Below are 21,130 nucleotides of genomic sequence, written 5' to 3'. Positions count from 1 at the left end.
CTGATTTGATGGATTGGGTGGCTCCGATAGAAGGAGAAAATGATGCAGCCACAAGATGAACTGACAAAAAGTTAGTAGAGGCGTCATTGTCGATGATGCCAGGCGGCAAAGTAGGAGAACAAAAGAGTAACAAAATCTTATTGGTAACTATGGAGGAACGAGTAGATGGGTCGGAAAGCAAGGAACAATGTGGAAAGTAATTTCCTCGACAACAATGGAAGTCAACAAAGTGAGAGAGACAGTTCTTCGACAGGATTTGGCCAAAGGTGGAGCTTCGCCACTCAGGAAGAAGATGGTTGCCAGTGGTTGAAAGGCATGTCGATATCAATCGACAGTTATCTTAAAATTCAGGTCTGAGAATGTAATTAATGATGATTTTTTTTTTGTTTTTGGGATTATATCTTCCCTTAGTTTAGAGGTTATTATTATGTTAAATAATTTAACTACGTTTGGTGGCATCATGACTTGTGAATCTGATTTATTTTTTATTTTGTTTAAGAATTAAATTTGATTTATATATTTTTCTACCAAAGATCAAAATAAGGATAAACTCATTATCAGATTCATAACACAAACATTATATTTAGACTAAAGGAATGCTGGTCTACATGTAGTTGAAGATGTTAGTTTTCTTGCATTACAAATACAGAGCGGATGCTTCACGGACTATTCCTCTTACTAGCCACATGTGTTTTTAATTAATAAAGAATGGAGTTGGCCCAAATCACTCTAAATTATAAGATACCCAAAATTTTAGAATATGGGGTAGGTGACGCAGATAAATACTTGGTGTACAAACATATATATACACTAACAAATCAACATTTAGAAATTTGTAAATAACCCGAATTATTTTAATTTTTATTGACTCTAGAAATATATTAGATCATTAAATCTCTAAACTTGTCCATAGTATAATGATATACATAAACGTAAATTTTTACCATTAAATTTAGTATTTAAAACCAAACAATCGAAAATATTCTAAATAAGAGAAATAAAAGAAAGCTAGAAATTAGAAAACCAAAATTTCAAAGATAAATAATAATAAAAATGGAGGAGAAAGTCGGCCATTGCAGACTAGAAAAATTATTTACAATACACAATAAACATGGTGGTGAGTGGAAAAAAAAGAATTAACCATGTTTTTAATATCTTCAAACGCTACAAATATGGGCTTTCTCTCGGTGTTTTTTCTTATTAGACTCGAAAACCCATTAAATGCATTGATAAGACTTTGATAACACTTAAAAGTTATCATACCCATTAATTTCATCATACAAAATCAATATAATTTGGCCCATTTAAAACAAGTTAGTTGTTCCTTATATATAACCAAACTATAGTTAACCTAACATATTTTTCAGGTTTCAGTAGTAAGATACAGACGGCCGCCTTTTTCACTCCAAGCAAAACTCGAACTCACAAGGTTATCATCTTCTCTTCTCCATCATTTTTTAACAATAAATATTCATCACGCTCTTCAATTTTTTTTTCCTATTTTTTGAATGCACTATCACTGCTTTGCATCATATATATTTGCCATTAATTTGAATGATTTTATCACTAATATGTATGTTGTAGAAATTTATTTCCATTACTTTGTTAATTAATCACTGACTAAATAGATATTTTGTTTTCTATAACCGTAGTAGTCTTATTAGTTTTTTTTGTCTGAAAAGTGTAGCCATCACTACATCTTAATGAGAGATTATAGCCACTGCTCTGTTCTTTTATTTAGAGAGTTATAGATCTTGAACTCTCGCTCTCTAATACTCAAATTAAAGACATGCCTCTTATAAGTTTTGTAGTGATATTGAGAATAAGATTTTGGAATCTTTTATGATATATATGAATCTAAATGATTTATAATATAAATGTTCAAAACTAAAAATTTGTAAGAACAAAATATCATCCATTACCAGAATTAGTTAGATTTTTGTGATTTTGATAAACCCTCAATAAAATTCATAGGTAATTTTTTTTCCAAATCCTATTTGTCCAAAAAAAAAAATTCTCAAACCTGTGTTGGGAAAGATTTGGTTATAATAGCCAAGCTGGATTCAAGGTTGAGTACTTGTGTGTCTGGCAAATGTTTCACTCTTCCACATACATTTGTATGTCTTGCTTCATCTTTGACCAATAAAATAACCATTTTATTCTTTTCATTGTATCTAGAACTCCATAATACCTTCACATTAAATCATTATAATATTCACACCAAATCAGTGGAATATCAACCTAAATAATGGGTGAAACCAATCTACCTTTGTAAACACTACACTGCCTTCCACTCACCACTGTGAATTCCAACTCCTCAAAAGTTCTAAACACCTCTTAGACAACTTCTGAATACTTTTCATTTGTGTATATTTCATCAAATATTTCTTTCATTTGAAGGTTTGTTATCTTTTTAATGACAACAAATAAACCTGTATTAGTGAAAGATGTTCTGACATTATCTAACTTATCTGCAACCTTATTCTTTTTTTTTTCCACGTATAAATGATATCATTTTCATAACCAAGCAACTTTGTTAACCACTTTTAATACTCCACCGTTATGGTTTGCTAATAAAAAAAAATACTTGAAACTTTTTTGATCTGCATGATAAACTTCCTCTCCATCAGATAATTCTTCCATTTCTAAATTACCAAAACAATGACATTAATTCACATTCATAAATTAGTTTAAGTGGTATTCTATCAGATAGTCAATGGTCAAAATATGCTATTCTTCTTTGATTTTGCCTAAAAACTACTCCCAAACCATATCATGATGCATCAGATTCCACCATAAATATTTTACATAAATCAGGTAAAGCTAGAACAAGGGCTGAAATTATTGCTGTTTTCAACTTTTCAAAATTTGTATGAGCCTTTCTAACCAGTCAAAAGCATCTTCCTTCAAAAAATCTCTAAGTGGTCTTGCAATAACACCAACATCCATTCACAAACCTTACAGATTATCCTGTAAGTCCCATAAAACTTCTTGATTCTTTCAATGACTTATGACATGACCAATTATGCATTGTAATTATCTTTGCATGATCAGTAAAAACGCATTCTTTAGAGATAGCATAATTTAAGTATTCCACTTTAACCTGACCAAACATATATAAATATATATATATATATAGCCAAAATTATCTACAAATTTCTGGTATGTTCTTCCATTGAAGAACTGTAAATAAATGTAGCTTTTTTCAACGCTCAATAATACAGACAAAACCTTCAACTCATATCTTTCTTTTTAATCAAAAAACACTATACTTGAGAATAGGGTATAATATTGCCTGATCAATATTGCTTTCAACATCTCCGCTACCAACTCCTTCATAAATTCTTTGTGTGCTTGTGGGCATCGATATAGCCTCACAAAAATAAGAACAAAGTCATGTATTAATTTGTTATTGGTTATAAACTAAAGCCGAATTGAAAGGAACAAAAGTAGGATTTATTTGACATATGTTCTATTGTATCATTCCAGTTGCAACCACTTTCCAGAATTCAATATCTTCCATTTTAATCATTGTTGCAATATGATTTGGAAGACTTTGAAGTTTCTTCACTTTAATCACCTCTTTCGTCAGTCAGTTAAAAAACATATGTTCCAAATTTTCTTCATCAACTCTGATATGTATAGTTAACTCCTAAAACTTTTCTGAGTATACCATTTTATTGACCCACTTTGTTGAGTCCTTTACGGTCTCTTCCTCGAAGTGCTCTCAAATGAATTAGTGAATTGAGCCAACATCCACCTTTTAAAATCCAACTAGTCACGAAATAGTTGATATTCAATTTCATAGTTGTACCAAATCCATCCATCCATCTACATCCTCGAAACTTAAGGAAACTAGATTCATCTTTGCGACAAAGTTATATTGGCCAATTCGAAATAATTTTCCTGCATGGGTAATTCAAACATCCAGTTTGATCCATGTACCACAAGCATCTCTGGATTTTGTTTGATAAAAAAAGAAATTATCTGAGATTGATTTGCTGTTGAACCCAACTGTTCGTGTTCTTTAGATTATGTTAGCCTTAACGTCACTTCAGTTGATCTTTCGAAGTCACTAACGATTGAAATACTGATTCAATGTTATTTAATAGCTTCTCTATTGTCATAGCGACTGCATATTTTTCTAAAATATCGAATTGATTATCTTTTTAAAATTATTTTTTTATATTTGATTATTTTTTATTTGATTTGATTTTTTAAATCATATTTCATTTTTTTTACAGTTATATCTACTCTATTATCATATTTACTTTTTAATTTGAAGAACTTTTATATGTATTTAAAACACGATAGATTGCTTTGTTATGTGTCATAATTATGTTAGTTACTAGATTTCAAACACCGAATTTTATATAATAAGATATGTTCTTTGCATGATGAGTTTATATATATATATATATATATATATATATATATATATTCTATAAACATAAAAAAAAAATCCACAAGTTTTTAGTTTTGTGTTATAAATATTTTTTGTTAAGTGATAAATTTCATATTAGAACAGAAAATTGAATTTATAATATTTTAAATGTTCAAGGATATCTGATCCATCGCATTCTGCAATTCTAATTTCTATCAACGAAATAGTAGTTATCATCAAACAAAATAGATTTATCTTAAATTGTGGCCCTATATAGATACCCTATATTTTGATTAATAATTCCTAAGATAATCATCTAGTATTCGAAATTAAATAATATAATTAAACGATTAGATTGATGATAACGCATACTTTCATACGTGCCCTACTAATAGATATACACTAAACATGCATGTATACACATTTATCGTCAAACTTTGACAATTGGTTTATTATCACAATTAGCTTTGGATTCGGTTCAACTTTAATTTTAACTAGTTGATTACCCGCACTATGTGTGGGATAAATATTAACTATAATTTTTTTATTCAAATATGCAAATATAATATATATAAATACAACAATAAAATATTGACTAATATTTATAATTACAAATATATATGATGATTATGCAATTATAAATAATGATCAAAGTTATATTTATTTTATAATACGATTGTATAAATGTTAGATAATTATTAATTTTATAATTGATTTTAATAGTATTTTATATGAATAAAATTACACATTAAATATACTAAATTAGATTAATATCTTCTACCTAATTAGTCTAACATCAGATTAAGATACTTTGTTTTGATATTAAAAATTGTGAATTATAATATGAATTAAAAAATTTAGATTTTATTATTATTAAATAGATAATATGATTATTTTAAACAAAGTAAGATTAAAGAAATATGAGATACAAAAATAATGTTTAGTAACATAAATAATATTATATATTAAAATTTTATAAATATGTTGATAAGAAATAGAAAGAAAGAGAGGATATATTTACAAATTAAATGTTTGAGTATTAAATATATATTTGATATAAACTAATCTTTAACCAAATTAATGTTAATGGTATATGATGTAATTAATCTAATAAGTTGATTCTAATTTCAAAAAATCTTTTTAAAGTTCTCTGAGATTGACACATCAACATGGTAAAATTATTAATAACACATAACATAAAAATTATTTTTTAAGTAAAGAAAAAGAAAATTATTTTTTAAGTGTCCTTCTCAAAGATTTTAGAGTGAAATCAATAATAAAAAATGGAGAGGCAACAGAGCCCGCGTGCGTTTGGTTGGACGTGAGAGACCAGAGCAAGGGACAAAGACAACTTCTCGTCTTAATTTGCCAACTTGCTTTTTTCCTATACATACACATTCACGTTACAATTTACATACAACTACAAATCTATAAAATATATTTATTAGTATAGTTTCGTGTTGTGTGATTCGTACCTTTTCTCTTTTGTTACATAGCTATTCAAGTCTGTCTTTGGAAACTGCTCTTTTGATTTGACTTTCTTTATTTCTCTTTTAATCAATTTCCAATTTTTTCTTTGTTCATTTTTCCTTATTGTCAAGTTTTAAACTTTTGAATATAGTATCATTATATTGCCTGGTTTTTAAATGTGAATTTCACCCATATTACTATTTCTCTTCCTAATAATCTCCGGATTCTATTCTCATTTGGTTTTTGTGTGCTTCGCTTCGCTTTCCTCATTCTCATCATCATTCATCTTCCTCTCTCTGCAGAAAAATTAAAAAAAAGTTGGTTTGTTGTTTTTTCTCTTTAACCTTTTCCCTCTTTTCTCCGCAATCGGTTTCTTCTTTGAATGTGTTTGTGGAAGAATCTAGGAAATTAGAACCTGGCGTTTCTTTTCTCTTACCAAACCTTTGCAGATCGATTTCTTTTTATCTATCTCTTTGTTTTAACCCTTTTTTTTTGTGTTCTGGGTTGTGGGTTTCATCAAGCTCGATCGTAATTGGTGAAATCGGTTGGTGGGTTTGTGCGTTTGTGTTCTGTTTATCATTAAAACTGATTATTTAGGTTTTGAAGGAAAAAAGTTAGTTTCTTTGCAATGGGATTTTAGACTGGATCTCTTCCTTTTGGCACCTGTTTAGTGTTTGTCTTGGCAAAATGTTATGTCTTCCTCTGTTATGTGATATGTTCAGTTATTGTATTCTGATTTCGTTGGGTGTATTCTGTTTATACATGAAGGCTTTTACATTTAAAGTGTTGATTTTTATTTGCTTTGTATTGAGATTGAGAGTTTGAAGAAGAGTTTTTGCTTAAGTTTTGATCTTTATCTGATTTTCACTGATGCAATTCTTGTTGTAGCTGTGCAAATTGTTTTTAAACTATTTGGATCATGGCGGTTGCAAATTCCATTGGTTTTTTTCCATCTATTGGCTGTTTGATTTTGAGGTTCAAGTGTCAATTTGATAATGCAGTTTTTGTATTTGATAAACGAAGTAAAAAAAGTTTCTTAATTGCAATTGGGTTTGTGGTTTTTAGAGTAGACATTGCCTATCCCACTTTTCCTTGCATCATCTTGATTATTGCTCAGTTGCATCTTTCTTTGGTTGAGTGAGATGCCCTCTATGTTCAATCGTGGATCATCATTGCTTATGAGGAACTGTTTTAAATTGAATGCTTAATAGTGTTTCTGTTGAAGATCAAATTCTTCCAGTGACATGATAATAAAGGTCTTCTCTTCTTCTTCGTTACTGAAAGATGTTTCCTCTTTTTTGTAGATTCTAGCATCACCTACATTGCGTAAATTGGTGAGAATCTCCTGAATTCTCAAGTGTCAACTTTGGTTAAAGCTAGGATGCAGGGAGAGAGGGCAAATGTCGGTTCGTTATCAGATGCCTTGAACTTTGAGCATGGTTCTTCTTCTAATAATGCTGTGGTAGATCAGCAGAATCGTTGGGAGAACATTAACAATCTTGGTGATAATGGCGATACTACTTTTTCAAACTCAGTGTATCATGAGCAACGTGACTTGCACAGGTTTAACCTTGGTGAGGCTAGCTCTAGTGGTACGAAAAACGAAGCCGCTAGTCACAGTGAGCAATGGATGCAAATTGGAAGTTTTGAGGAACGAAGAAAGGACAACCTTGAGCTGAACCCTTTATTTGTGCAACCGTCTAGTGGAAACCGTGTTGCTCGAAATGTGAATCTGAATGCAGAATATAATGAGCATCTTGATGATATGAATCCGGTCATAGGTTACCCTGCTGGTCTTATACCAGAGAACAGTGTTAGAGCAGGTTCATCTGTAGATGGTCGTCGTGCATCCTGTAAAAGAAAAGCTCTTGATGCCAGCATTGGCCAGTCCTCTTCAAGCGGAGGTTTTCGTGAGTTCCACCGTGGAGAGAGCAGTTCTTGGACCTCAGCTCCTGCGTTTTATAGCCCAGGAAGTAATGATTTGAGCATATCTCTTGGTCCAAGGGGATTGGTTCCAAATCTGTCTGCTCCTGCCAACACAGAGCGCTTCTCTGTCAGGGTTAATCCCACTGTTCAACAAGAAACCGTCTTTTCTGCGGGAAGTGTTATTCAGCGACCGGTTGCGCCATCTTTCAGCTCACCAGGGCATCTACCAGCAGATCAACAACTGAGATATCATGCTTTAGGCAATGTTGCTCCTCAGAACACAAATGCTTTTGCTATTGGTATGCCTTCTGTTTCAAGGAATATGATACCACCATTTCAATGGAGTGGGAGCCCAGCAGCAGCTGGTGAATCACCGAGTTCTGCTGCTCCTCCCGTTGACAGAAATGTTGTTCAGCGAGTTGCAACCAGACAAAGAAGCAACATGCTAGAGAATCCGTTGTTTGTTCAAACTCCGGAACTGAGGAATCTGGCCCTGAGAAATCTGGCAGCCCGTAGTATGAGAAATGGACTTGGTGCTGGACATGTTGCATCGTCTTCATCCAGGACGAATGTTCAGCCATCACCGTCGATTCCAGCATGGACTCCTTACCAGCCATCACCGTCGAGTCCAGCATTGAATCCTTACCAGACACGACCTAACCAAAGAAGATTACATGAACATCTTCGTAGGTCATTGCTTTCTTCCCTTGTTACAAACCAGAGAGCTGGTCGTTCCTTGGTCCCTGCTGCCTCTTCGGGTGAGCATGTGCTTCAATCTGGAGGTGGTAACACCTTTCAGGCGCAGAATCAGGCTTACTCGAGAGCAGGTCCAAGACAAATGCGAAATGCAACTGGTGCTCCTCATTCTTCGCGAGGGTTGGCGTCAACAAGTCAAGGACGAAGAGGACTGGCTACATCCGAGGTTAGTTTCATATAAAGAGTTAGTGTCACTTTGTGTTTCTTATGGTTAGTGGTGTTAGATTTTGGTTCATATCGACTCTAACGCACAATATTTTTATGTAGAGCTGACATTGTGCTTTTCTTTTGATACAGATCCGCAATATCTTGGAGCACATGCGTAGGTCAGGGAACTTGCGTTTTGAGGTAACGTTTTTTCCATTTGCGTATAAACAATTTACCGTAGCAGAATCCAACTTGACGTCTTCAAACTCCTAGAAATGCTACTTGTCTTCTATTTGTAGTCATTCATTTTCTTGCTGTTTCCATCTGACGACTTAAAACTCCAACACCTAAGCTGCAAGCAAATATGTGTTGTCCTGCTTTATTCAGGAGGTTATGCTGCTCAATCAGTCAATGGCAGGTGGAGCTGATAATCATGACCGATATAGAGACATGCGGCTTGATGTTGACAACATGACATATGAGGTAAAGCCAGAGCAAACCCATAAATCATCCATTTGCTCCTTATATTAACTGTGAGTATCAAAATCTGCAGGAGTTGTTGTCTTTGGAAGAGCGGATTGGAGATGTTTGTACAGGTCTTAATGAGGAAACCATATCAAATCGATTGAAGCAACATAAATACAATAGTAGCACAAGTTCTCAACAAGAAGTGGAGCCATGCTGTATTTGTCAGGTAACAATATCAGATTTACTGGTCTTATAAGATTTTCGTGTGACAGTCTTGTTAATGATCATGACTTAGTTGCATATACTGCAGGAGGAATACAAGGAAGGAGAAGAAATGGGAATGCTAGAATGTGGGCACGACTTCCATAGCCAATGCATCAAAGAATGGCTTATGCGGAAGAATCTTTGCCCTATCTGCAAAACAACAGGATTAAACACTGCAGAGAAGCCAAGAGGATGATAAATGATAGAAAGACCTTTAAGCTGTTGAGGTTTTTCTTACCATTCGTCGAATCTTCTATACCATTGCAGCCTCATCAGAACAACTTGGTCTTAGGCCTTTTTTATGTATTTGGTGTCTGCGTTTGAGGTTGATGATCCTGAGGTGGTGAGAAGATAGGTATGAAGGGGAAGTAACTGAGAGAGATAGGAAGGTAATGAGGAGAATCTAAGAAAAAAACTTAGGTTCTTTCTGAATTTGTTTGGATAATTTAAAATTTTACCAATTATTTATTTTTCTATAGTTACTCTTTAAAGAACCCAGAAAGATTGTAAGGCAATTTGGCGATTTATAGATTTTATGGATGACTGATTATGTAATTGATCTAATCTTGGTTATATCCTAAGTGGATGTGGATCTATCCACATAGCAGCAAAAGCTATGCTTATCCTTTGATTGAAGGAGGTAGCAAGATCTTAGCTCTAGGATCATCCGATCATTGAATTTGGAGAATATTATACTAAGAGTCGTTTTTTCAAACTCTTGTTACACTATAGCATTTTGATGTTTTGGTGCACTTTTGGTTGTGGAAAGACTATTAGCATTTTGGTGTTTTGGTGCATTTTGATGCCCACTTTTGTTTTATATACATTTTTTTGCGACAACTTAAATATCTAGAACGGTTCGACATACCAAACCGGTGGTACCCAGTTTACATAAACAACATTGTGAGGGTAGATCCAAACACTTTTTGCTAAATTGTCTGTCTTCGTATTCTTCGCACGTGGGATATGTGATAGTGTAAAAGCTAAATTTCTCCTTAATCTTCACAAACTCCTCCAAATGTAAAGCAAAAGCTGGTCATTCGTCGTGTGTAGACACCATCTTTACCAAATCCAAACAGTTTGTTGTAAAAACCACCCTTGTTTTACATATATATTTTATATGTTTTATTATATGGAATTTTTTAGAAAACAATTTGTTTGTTTATTTTTTAATTTTAGTTTAATAGTTGCATGGTTTATGTTTATATTTACAATGTGTTAACATACATGTGTTTCGTCATTTCTCTTTATAAGTGTTTGTATATTAACAAAAAATATCTCTTAATTATATTGTTAACTTACATTTAATTTCTTCTTCTTGTGTTTTTATATGTTGTATGTCATTATTGTGTGATTATAATTACATTTTCATAATTATTTTAATTTACATCCTTTCAATTCTTTCATAAGTTACATACAAGTTAGTTGAAGGTATACTATTATGTTTTTCTTGTTTTGGAATCTATAGTGCATACTAAGTCTAATTATAACTTCATCAGTCCGTGTACAACATTAACTAATCAAACCACTTCCAAAGCCTTGTAACAGATTCTTTTAAGTGTTTAATGATACTTTGACTCAGTTTATCATTAACACTCTGGGTTTAAACATGAAGAGTGAGTAGTTTCCTTAAGAGCTCATGGGTGTCGTACTTTGGAGTGTTTAAATGTTTGATCTTTGATTCTTAGTTATCTTCTTTCCTTCCCTATTTGGAATTTATAATGCTAGATGTCTCTTGATTTGTTTGGTCTAGAACCTAGAGAATTTCATACACAACAAGTGTGAGATGAAATTTTCCAAAGAACCAAATTAAATAAGAGTTTTCTGCAGTTATCACATGAAAATGATAGATAAAGCATGAAAGAGCTAATAGAACTTGATTATAAAGCTTATAATTATCTTTTTACAAATGAGAATTTGATATTGATTAAGGGTAATTAGCAAAGTAATTAACTTCATGAGAGTGAGTTAGTTTAGTTTAAGTGTTATAGGCTAAACAAAATTGTCTTTTTGAATGTTTTAGCATCTTAGATTTGCATTGAGTGCACCTTAATCAATTATCACACCCAAGAGCTTGTCTTTTAATCTTTGAGTTAATCTTGTGTAGTTCTTGCTTGGTTATTTGCTTTTCTTTCATGCTTATTTAACTTGAATCACTTAGGTGGTTAGTTGAACTTAAAAACCAACTTAATTGGCTTGGACTAAAGAGCTTCACGCATTTTAATTATTGCAATCTTTTCTCATTTGGATTGATACATCAAATACTGCAATGACATGAGCATGTTTAAGAAATTGGTTTAAAGACTAAAAATCCTTATATCAACCTCCTTGTTTGTCGTCTTCTAGAAAATGTTGTTTCTCCCTATAACAAAACACAGAGGATTAATTGGTTAACTTAATATTAATGATACGGTTAGTCACTTGTTGTTTCCTGTGTAATATAGTGATAGTAGATGTTACATTAACCTCTACGTATATCCCATTCTGAACATTTTGGTGTGGTTTTGATCACACCTTTCTTCGTCTGTGTATGCCATTTTTTTCTTTAATTTTTTTTACCTCACATGTAAATAAATACAATTGCAAATTAGGGTCAGTTTGAAGGAAATTTGAGAGGGGATTAGATAGTTCTTCTTCATATTTGATTCCTTAAATTACGCCATCTATGTCGTTGAACAATGTCATCGGCCTGCAATCAATAAGTGTAAGACTTTCAAACCTAATACTCTGCTTTAGACTTTCAGCATCAAAGTTGAAATTGCTTAAAACTCAGATTATAAAAAACTTCTCTTCTTTATTAGATTTAGAAAAACTTTTCTCAAAAACTAAATCCTCTCACTAAGTCTTATGCAACATCTCTCCAAAGACTCTTCTTTATATGGACTAAGCTACTCCTAAATCTATAAGGATTAGGAAATCACAAACCTTATCTAAAAACATAACTATATCTAAATCTTATTTGTAAATTCCATAATTATCTCTTAAGCAACTTCCTAATGAGATAACTTTCTCTCCAAGTCTTGGAATTATCCAACATTTTCTCCCTTAATTCCAACTTAAACTTCAGGTAGCTTGATGTCTTCTACTCCAATTAGTCTCGTCATCTCTTTAAACTTGATCCTTGCTAGTGCCTTGGTGGATATGGCTGTCTTCTGCTCCACGCCTGGTATATGCTCAACTTCAATCTGACTATTTTTCACACACTCTCTGCTGAAATGGTATCTAGAGAGTATGTGCTTACTCCTTCCATGAAACACAGGGTTCTTGATAAGAGCTATGGCAGATTTGTTGTCAACTCTAAGTATAACCTTTTCATAGTCTATACTTGGTATCTCCTTCAAAAACTCTTGAAGCCATAACCTGTTTTGCTGCCTCTGTAGCTGCCATAAACTCAGCTTCACAAGAAGACAATGCGATGGTGAATTGCTTCTGGGAATTCCAAGTGATCAGCGATGAGCAAAGGTAGAATACATGACCTGCAGTGCTTCTTCCATCATCAGCATTGATATTGTGACTAATATCACTATATCCCATGATCTTACTTGAACCATCTCTTTTGAAATGTAATCCCAAGTTAGTAGTTCCTCTTACATATCTCATTATGCGCTTATTGGCCTTCCCATGAGACTCCCTTGGACTCTGCATATACCGACTTAGAACTCCTAATGCAAATGCCAAGTCTGGTCTTGTGTGTAGGAGATACCTTAAGCATACTATAGTTCTCACCGTGTAGCATCGATCTCTGCTATTGAGATTTTTAAGTTTGCTTCCATTGGTACATGAGATAAGTTACATGTTTCCATCTTAGTATCAACAAGAATTCCTTGAGCATAACCTTCTTGTTTGATCTTAATCCCATCTGCTTCTTGAATTACTCTAATATCGAGATAATATGTCAAATTTCCAATATCTGACATTTCAAACCTGTTTGACATATCTTCCTTGAATTGTTTTATGATCTGTTGTGAAGTTCCGGTCACAAACAAATCATCAACATAGATTGCCACAATCAGGGCGTCCTCCTTGTTCTTCTTGAGATACACTGATTGTAACACCCCCGATTCGGTCTAGATTCGAGTGCAGTGACTGACCGCACAACAATCAAACAAGAACATGCACGGCCAACCATTCGAACCCAAACTGGATCGACGGTGTTACTGTTGCGCGCACAGACTGATGGCCCAAGGTTCTTAGCCGTGCACCAATCAAACAAGAACATGCACGTCCAAGAGCCCAAGGTCGACGTCCGCACACGCTGTTCCTACCGAACGCGTCTCCCAGCTTTTCAACCTGAGACGTGTCCGATAGTTGGTTCGTCTATGACGAAGACTAGTATCATTCGAAAGCCCGAGCTTTTATAAAACATACATAGTATATATTTGTGTTGCATCCAATACAACAAACTCTGATATATGCGTAGGTCCGAAAACATTTACATCAAAAATATCGAGAAAAAATACTTATTACTTGCAAAAGACACGAAATCTACACCGGTGGACCTACAGCTCCTCCTCCAAAGGCTACTCGCTAGGGTTACCTGCAAAACAAGTAGAGTCATGAGTAATTAATTGCTCAGTGAGTTCGATTCCCCCTAACCGTTCAAGCAACCCCATAAACCCCAATAATTCATACATTACGCACCACGCAACATCAATAACAAGTATATTTGATGCATGATTATACATACTTATATACATGCATACACCCAATATACACCCAAACGCCAAATCTCTCGGATGCCATTGACCAGTCCCGCACAAAGAAAAATCTCACATTTTGCACTAATCGGACCCTAGCCACACATGCTAAAAAGTCGCGACTGTCTTCTCTCTTGCATCACTCATCGACCCCGGATTTTACATCATTAACTCAGGGAGGGTCACATGGCATCAAACTCACATCTCTCATCCGCACGACACAAAATGCTAATGAACGTGCTGCGGATTCACATCGCAATGCAACACACAGTATAAATATATATATATATATATCCCTACTTGCTTTGCAGTAAAACAACAAACAACCCACACCGAGACTCACCTTGGCCTTTCAAAACAATAACGGTTTCTTATGGTTTAGGATAATCTCTCCGTTCACCTACACAACTTAATTTTTATAGAGATCCGACCATAACCGAACCAAACAGAGGTCAGATTTGGATTTAGGACAAAAAACTAGGTTAGACAGGTGACTTCGAACTAAAACGACCTACCTGACTGTTCCCGACTAGCTACCCGACTACGGCTCGCGCGGTGGTTCGCGATGGTCGACGGCGGTCACAGTTGCCGAAACTTTTCTAGCAGAGCTTCACTGCTCTTTTCTATACTGAAAACTAAATCCTAAAGCTTCTATTTATAGGGGAAAGATGGAGATTCTAAAAAGATTTCCGAGCAGCTGTGTCGTGCTTGCAGAAAAGATTCCCGAGCAGCTGCGTCGTGCTTGCGTGTGGAGGTGTAAGCAGGTGAAGCAGGACACGGAGCTACTGTGTCGTGCTTAGCGTGTGTCGGCGCGTGGAGAGCGTGCGCGCTCCAATCTCTCACTCTATTGATCTGCAAGCATTACAAAATCATCAAGGTATCTTGGTTTTGTTATGGTCCGACAATACTTTGTTACTACTTGCTGAGGTGTTTCATCTCCTTGATTCACTCCTTGCTCATGTATTCTCTTCTTCTACCACGTCATGGTTAATAGGAGCATGGTCTTGATGATCAATGTTTTGATCATTGTCGTTTCCACCTTCATCTTCTATAAAACCATCATGATGAAGCTTGAACATTCCTGGTTTTTTATCTGTTACTTTTGTGATAGACGACCAATCCCAAGCTCTGTGTATGGCAATGAAACCAACTTGTGAATAGATCTAAAGAGTAGAAATAGATATAGAATAGAAAGGGAATCAATTAGGTATAAACCTAGAACATAGACTTTCGTCGAAGACTACATCTCTTCTTACCATCACCTTTCCTGCCTTCGGATCATAGAGTCTATATTCTTTAGAATCCGGCTCAATTCCAAGATTAATCACACTCTTTGATCTTTCATCTAACTTCTTAAGATGCGGTCCATTGATCTTAGCATACGCATCACAGCCAAAAACCCTCAAGTGCTTTATCTTAGGTTTCTTGGACGTGAAGCTCTCATAAGGGGTTTGATTTCTCAAGGCTTTTGTAGGGATGTGATTAATATGATATGTTAAATGGTGTACAGCTTCTCCCCACAAATGATTTGGAACTTCATTGCCATTAACAAACTCCTTGTTATCTCCATCAATGTCCGATTTCTTCTCTCCACTACACCGTTTTGTTGTGGTGTATAAGGAGCAGTTAGATGTCTTGAGATCCCATTGTTTTCGCAGAACAGGTTAAACTCAGCTGAGGTAAACTCTCCTCCTGTATTGGTGCGAAAGGTTTTGATGGCCAAACCAGTTTGATTCTCGACTACTTCTATAAACCTTTTGAATCAATCGAATGCCTCACTCTTCTCCTTAAGTAGCATTTTCCATATGTACCTTGAGAAGTCCTCTATCAGGACATAAACATACTGATTGTCTGCTGGTATTGGTGGTGAGGTTGGCCCGCATAAGTCTCCATGAATCAGCTCCAATGCTTGTGCTGCTTGAAATGTGGCTTTAGGTGGGAACGGCTTCCTTGTCTGTTTCCATGTTAGACATGCCTCAAAAACATCCTTCTCATGTAAGACATGAGGCATTCCCAGTACCATCTCCTTGTCAACCATGTTTTTCATAACACCAAAACTTATATGTCTAAGCCGTGAATGCCATGTCCATGTAGCATCATCACCTTCCACATGAAAGTAATCAGGATAACTGATCTCCATTGGTGTTTTGTAGAGTCGGTTTGGTGGCCTTGTAACTTGCACAAGCAATCTTCCGTGAGTGCCTCTTAGTGTCAGAGTATCCCCTTTCATGTAAACTTCACACCTACTCTTAGTTGCTTGTCCAAGACTTATTATGTTGAGCTTTAGGTCAGGTATGTAGTAGATTTCTTTGAGTGCTCTCTTGTCTCCAGTCTTGCCCACAAAGGTAATCGTACCCTCCCTACTATATTAACATTAGACCCATCACCAAATCTTACTTTTCCTTTGATGTTCTCATTCAAACTCGAGAAGAAGTCCTTTTTCCCCATCATATGATTGCTTGCACCATTGTCTAGATACCAAACACTTGCATTGCCTTTGTTGATATCAAAGTTCTTGGAAAGTACCTTGTCTTTGTTTAGAAACACCACCTCTTGAACATACAGAGCATCAGCTTCCTCTGTTTCGTTCAAGTTCGATTCTTGCTTTGTATTTTATTTACCGGGACAATTGCAAAGTGACCAGGCTTGTCACATCTCCAACATATGACTTTGGATCAATCCTTCTTCTGCTTTCGATTCCCTTCTCCAGCTGCTCCTTGGTTTTGGTTGTTAGATCTTCCTTGACATCTTATGCTGCCTCCACCACCTCGAGACTTACCTAGGAAACCTCCATAGCCTCCACGATTACTCTGTTCATTGTTTTCCCACATGATTTTTCCTTGGTCTTCTCCTTGTGTTTCTTCTACAATATGTTCTTCATATGCTTTTAACCTCCCGACAATGTCCTCAAAACTTGTCTTCTTCAGGTCTAGGACTTTTTCTAGGGAAGTCACAATATGAATGAACTTATTTTTGGGAAGTTCTTTAAAGAACTTCTTTACCAACACCGGTTCCTCGATTGTTTTTCCTAAAGAGGCTGACTTTGACGCCAAGCCCAAGATTTTCCCTGAGAAATCATCGACTGAATCAGTGTTGCTCATCTTTAAATTGTCAAACTCTCCCATCAGCTCCAAGGTGTCGGGACTTGATGCCCTCCCAAACACCTTTTGATTGAGTGTTTGGTGTCTCGCCTCTCTTACACGATCAGCTCCAAGGTGTCGTGACTTGATGGCCTCCCAAACGCCTTTTGATTGTGTTTGTTCTCCAAGTTGCAGAATTAGGTTCTCGGGTATAGATTGGAATAACAAGGCTATTGCAACATCGTTTTTTTTTTCATCGGTTGATCCAGGATAAATTGTTTCCCAAACTTCATATACCCTTAACATAACTGATAACACCGTATTTTGACCACTTTTATGGATCGTTTTGAAATACTTTTTCTATGTTTTTAATTGCTTTTAAGTAGTTTTATTACGTTTTTCTAGTATTTGTAGTTCCAAGACTCTTTTCAGGTAACTTAGGGAAAAGCTTAACAAAATGGATAGAAAACCAGATTTCAGCTCAGAGTCAAACCGTCAAAAGTTCACCCCTGATTGAAGGCCTTCTCACCGTCTGATCCAGCTCAAATTTGGAGACCGTAAAGATGGAAGTATCAGCTTTCCAGTGCACTTTACAGCTTGACAATCCAACGGTTCAATCAAAAGATACGCGAAAAGCAAGATGTCCCGTAAACCAGTCGGTGAGCATTTCCACCAGCGGCAACAGGCCATTTCCCGCGGTCAGAAGCATCCCGACCGCGGCAAACCACTCATTCCCCGCGGTCAGAGCACTCCCGACCGCGGCAAGCCAACTCCGAGCCCAAAAGCCCATTTCTGAAGCCCACAATGATTCTCTCATTTGGAGAAACCCTAAGTGACGTCCAGAGAGGTCTTGAGCACTATAAATACATGTCTTAGGAACCCTAAACCGAAGACCACCAAAATATTTACTTCATATTTTTATTGTTTTTGCTTTAGCTTTTAGGGAGAGAGAGATTTGTTCTCTTGAACCCTTGTTCTTTCTTTTTCAATTTCGGTTTCTATTCTACTTCTTAATACTATGTCTTTGATTTCGTTCATTATGTCTGAGTAGTTTTATTGTTGGGATTAAGGGATTTTCGATGGGGAATTATATGTTCGATGAGGATTCCATGAGCTTTTGAGCCGAATCTTAGAACTTTTTCTTCTGAATTCGTTTTTACTGCATGAGAGTAGCGTCATGAACTACAATCTGATCCAGATGCTTGGTGACACGAAAGTGTTCATCAGGTATCAGATCTAGTTTGGGAGAGCAAAACAAACATAGGAGTGGGAACCTACCTATGGGCGATTAGTGAATTAGGACGAGTCTTAAACATAATGCATCTCCTCTCTTCCAGGGCCAGAGTGGAAACCTACTGGTCAGGGTTGAGAGAGATAGTTGTCTATGATCACGATAGTGGCGTATTCATACGTCTGTGACTCCAGTTCGAAAAGTTTAAGCTAAGATCTTACCAATTTACTCTCTAGTCATGTTTTGAATCGTTCGTACCCCTGAGAAAACTTCCCTGAACCCCAACGCCTTCTTCCTTATTGATTTACACCGATTTTCTTTCAAGCTTTAGTTCAATATTGTCTTTCCTTTTTTGTTCATTTTCATTTAAGCAATTAGATATCCGTTTTTTACATTTTTAGTCATTTTTCGTTAAGTTTAGTTATTACGTCATTTAATTCCCGTATTCTCTTTTAATATTTCGTTTTTACATTTTAAACACGCTACCAAACCCCCACAAAACCGTCTTGGTTCTAGACTTCCTTACTTAATACTTATTTCAAAGGCTTTTTGCAGGAAAAGATCCTCCTTCCCTGTGGATTTGATCCCTAAGTACGACAATCGATCAGCTGTGCACTTTGCGGCTGTTGATTTCATTTAGGGTAAAAGTTGACAACCCTCGACACACGATACACACAATCAATAACATTTATCCTCATCGACTAAACTGTGTAGTTTATCGAATTCTACATTGGACATTGAATCGCTGAAGACCCAATGTCTTTAGCTCGTGGTTGACCTGGCTCATCTCCTATCACTTGATACCGTAAGATCTTCGTGATCGGTACTCCTTAGCTTTACTCAAGTTCTGATACGAATTCAAAGTTGTAATTGCTTAAGATTCAGATTATAAAAAACTTCCTTCTTTGTTAGATTTAGAATTTTTTTTCTGAAAACCTAAATCCTCTCACTAAATCTTATGGAACATCTCTCCAAAGACTCTTCTTTATATATACTAAGCTACTCTTTAATATATAAGGATTAGGAAATAACAAACTTTATCTAAACACATACATATATCTAAATCTTACTTGTAAATTCCATCATTATCTCTTAAGCAACTTCTTAATGAGATAACTCGCTCTCCAAGTCTTGGAATTATCCAGCATTCTCTCCCTTAATTTCAACTTGAACTTCAGGTAGCTTGATGTCTTCTACTCCCATTAGTCTTGATGTATGCCTCGGGGTGGAGACACGCAATGAACCGATGGAGATCTAACAAGCTGGCCTTCGCTCTCTCTTGTTGGATCGGATCAGGGGAAGTGAGGGTGGATCGATGGCACCACAGAGAGGATGGATGGCTCTCTGATACAGCAACACTAACCTTTGGGTGGAATCACACACACACAAAGGTAAGAAACTCTTCTCAAGCAAGAGCTTCAAAGAAAACGGCGTTATTTTATTGATAAGCAAAAAGGTGTCGAACTACAAAGCTGCAAGGGGACTTTATAAACAGTCCATCAGCCTGAACCTTCTAGGGTTCGACTCAAATGAAAAGAAAAGACTCAAAAACCACAGGACTTGCAAAAGAAACAAAAGAAAATGGCAAAGAAAACAAGTAAACAGCGAGTTGTCTCATTTGGACACAAATAAGGAAAGTTCTACTTAAATGAAATAAAAAGAAAATAAACTCTTAAGCCTTGGCCGAGACTTGATCTCAGGTATCTCTGGATTCTCGTGGCTCTTAGTCACCACTGAGCTGGTCGTCTGTTCCTGCACAAAACTCATAAACAAGGTTTACCTGTTGTGCACGCAAAAGAGGCCATGGAAGAAGTGAACTGTTCTTGACGTGTGCTGGGGCGATCTTCAGGTGGTCTTCTGCGGCCTTGGTAGTGTTGATGATGCTTGTTTCAAGTGCATGAATCCTTCCCTTGGCAGCCTCTTCCTCAGCTAGTGTCTCTTGTGCAAGCTCCAGTTGAGCGTTATCGGCTAAGTGGTTGATGTTGCTTGTCTTGGACTCTTGAGTGATGGTCTCCCTGGGCTTTGTGATGGGCTCGGCTCCTGGACCTGTCAAGAGAGATTTCATACCTGTTTCCTCATAAGGCCGTGGCCGGTTCGGTTGAGTTTGGGCCGCGTCCTCTACTTGTTCCTCCTCGGACGCTTGTATGAAACTTGATACGGCTAAGTTGATCTTTTCACGCAGGCTCCTGGTTCTAGATCGAGTCATGGGACCTGGAAGGAGTGTGGGGATACTGGGATCCTCATTAGAGTGCTCGATGACCTCATCATTCTCTCCCTCTTCAAGAGGTTTTGCCCTCAAAACTGTTTCACCTGTATCAAAGGGCGACAAGTCAGCTACATTGAAACTATGGGAAATGTTAAACTCACCGGGTAGCTCAAGCTTGTAGGCATTCTCATTGATCCTCTCCAAGACACGGAATGGGCCATCTCCCCTCGGTGCTAGTTTGGAGCTCCTCTTGTGTGGGAACCGTTCAGGCCGCATATGAAGCCAAACCCATTCTCCGGGTTCAAATACTAATTCTTTGCGGTTCTTGTCAGCTCTCCTTTTGTACCCTTCGGTCTTCTTCTCTATGTTCTCCTTAGCCTTTTGATGAAGTTTCTTGATGAACTCTCCCTTCTTCAAGCCATCTAAATTAACTTGTTCCACTTGAGGTAATGGTGAGAGATCTAAAGGAGTTAATGGATTGAATCCATATACAACTTCAAA

The 21,130-nt window shown here is 36.1% G+C and overlaps 1 protein-coding gene across 4 annotated transcripts; it reads left to right on the top strand.

Annotated features, from left to right (window-relative positions):
* The first annotated feature begins 6,014 nt into the window (after positions 1-6,014).
* Positions 6,015-9,979, top strand: LOC18010999 (probable E3 ubiquitin-protein ligase RHG1A). 4 transcript variants are annotated; one of them, XR_002897357.1, is made up of 6 exons: positions 6,015-6,171; positions 7,159-8,702; positions 8,834-8,884; positions 8,983-9,166; positions 9,237-9,377; positions 9,462-9,752. XR_002897357.1 is itself a non-coding variant. In XM_006393599.2 (6 exons), exons 2-6 carry the CDS (start codon positions 7,236-7,238, stop codon positions 9,609-9,611), a joined length of 1,905 nt encoding a protein of 634 aa, XP_006393661.1. In that variant the 5' UTR covers positions 6,020-6,171; positions 7,159-7,235; the 3' UTR covers positions 9,612-9,979. The 4 variants fall into 4 exon arrangements, 3 of the variants coding, with proteins under 3 accessions (XP_006393661.1, XP_024006080.1, XP_024006079.1); XM_006393599.2 differs by having other exon boundaries at positions 6,020-6,171; positions 9,071-9,166; positions 9,462-9,979; XM_024150312.1 differs by having other exon boundaries at positions 6,020-6,175; positions 9,071-9,166; positions 9,462-9,979.
* The last annotated feature ends 11,151 nt before the right edge of the window (positions 9,980-21,130 follow it).

The sequence above is a fragment of the Eutrema salsugineum genome, unplaced genomic scaffold (assembly GCF_000478725.1).
Source record: "Eutrema salsugineum unplaced genomic scaffold, Eutsalg1_0 scaffold_7, whole genome shotgun sequence".
Classification (NCBI taxonomy): Eukaryota; Viridiplantae; Streptophyta; class Magnoliopsida; order Brassicales; family Brassicaceae; genus Eutrema; species Eutrema salsugineum.
Note: the sequence above shows the minus strand (reverse complement) of the source record. Positions and strands in the feature narration are given on the sequence as shown.

Coding starts and splice junctions, on each gene's coding strand:
- LOC18010999 (XM_006393599.2), top strand. CDS start 7,236: ATGCAGGGAGAGAGGGCAAATGTCGGTTCGTTATCAGATGCCTTGAAC. Junction 8,703..8,833: donor GAGGACTGGCTACATCCGAG/GTTAGTTTCATA, acceptor CTTTTGATACAG/ATCCGCAATATCTTGGAGCA. Junction 8,885..9,070: donor CAGGGAACTTGCGTTTTGAG/GTAACGTTTTTT, acceptor TGCTTTATTCAG/GAGGTTATGCTGCTCAATCA.